Source organism: Alligator sinensis, unplaced genomic scaffold (genome assembly GCF_000455745.1).
Source record: "Alligator sinensis unplaced genomic scaffold, ASM45574v1 scaffold987_1, whole genome shotgun sequence".
Lineage (NCBI taxonomy): Eukaryota > Metazoa > Chordata > Crocodylia > Alligatoridae > Alligator > Alligator sinensis.
The window spans coordinates 527,185-527,806 of NW_005842574.1; the positions used below are offsets into that span (position 1 = coordinate 527,185).

The window sequence follows — 622 nt, forward strand, 5'->3', positions numbered from 1 at the left end:
GGCTGCCCCGCGGAGCCAGGGAACAAGGCGCCCATTGACAGCTGGAGCCGGGCCGTGGCGCAGGAAGCAAAATCCCATCTCAAGCCAGCCTCACGTGACTGGGGGCTGAGCCGAGCCGGCCTGGCAGCCAGCGCCGGCCCCTGTCCTACTTTCCATCGACTCCGGCACGCGGGCTGGAGGCTGCCGCGGGGGCCCAGAGCGTGGATGGATGCACGTGCACCCCACCGCCCCGACCTGGGCGTCTGAACCCTCTCCTGGGCACGGCCGGACCGGGGGGGGGGACGCTGCACCCGGTCACCCGGAAGCTAAGCCCCCGCCGGCACGGAGCCGGCCTGCCCCGGCACCACGCACAAGCACTTCCAGCCAGGGAGAGAGGAGCCTGCGAGAGGCGAAGGGGAGGGGAAAGGCCGGGAAGACAAAGGCCTGTGCCGGCTGCCCCGGGTCTCTGATGACTGGAAAGTCCCCGTTTCCCCAGTCCCCGGGACCGCAGCCAGAGCCACGGGCCGGGTCACACGGAGGCAGCTGGCGTCACGGCCCTCGGAGTCAAGTCCACACGCACATGCGTGTGCAGGGGCGGGGGCGGACCCATGCAGGAACCGAGCCACGGAGGCCCACGGCGCAG

The 622-nt window shown here is 71.7% G+C and overlaps 1 protein-coding gene across 1 annotated transcript in view; it reads right to left on the reverse strand.

The window, feature by feature from the left end:
• GRINA (glutamate ionotropic receptor NMDA type subunit associated protein 1) overlaps positions 1-209 on the reverse strand; it is a 5,813-nt gene extending 5,604 nt beyond the window's left edge. Inside the window, exon 1 of the mRNA XM_025214237.1 lies at positions 95-209. Coding sequence (XP_025070022.1) covers positions 95-156 — 62 coding nt within the window. The 5' untranslated portion in view covers positions 157-209. The remainder of the gene's footprint in view (positions 1-94) is intronic.
• Between the last annotated feature and the right edge of the window lie 413 nt (positions 210-622).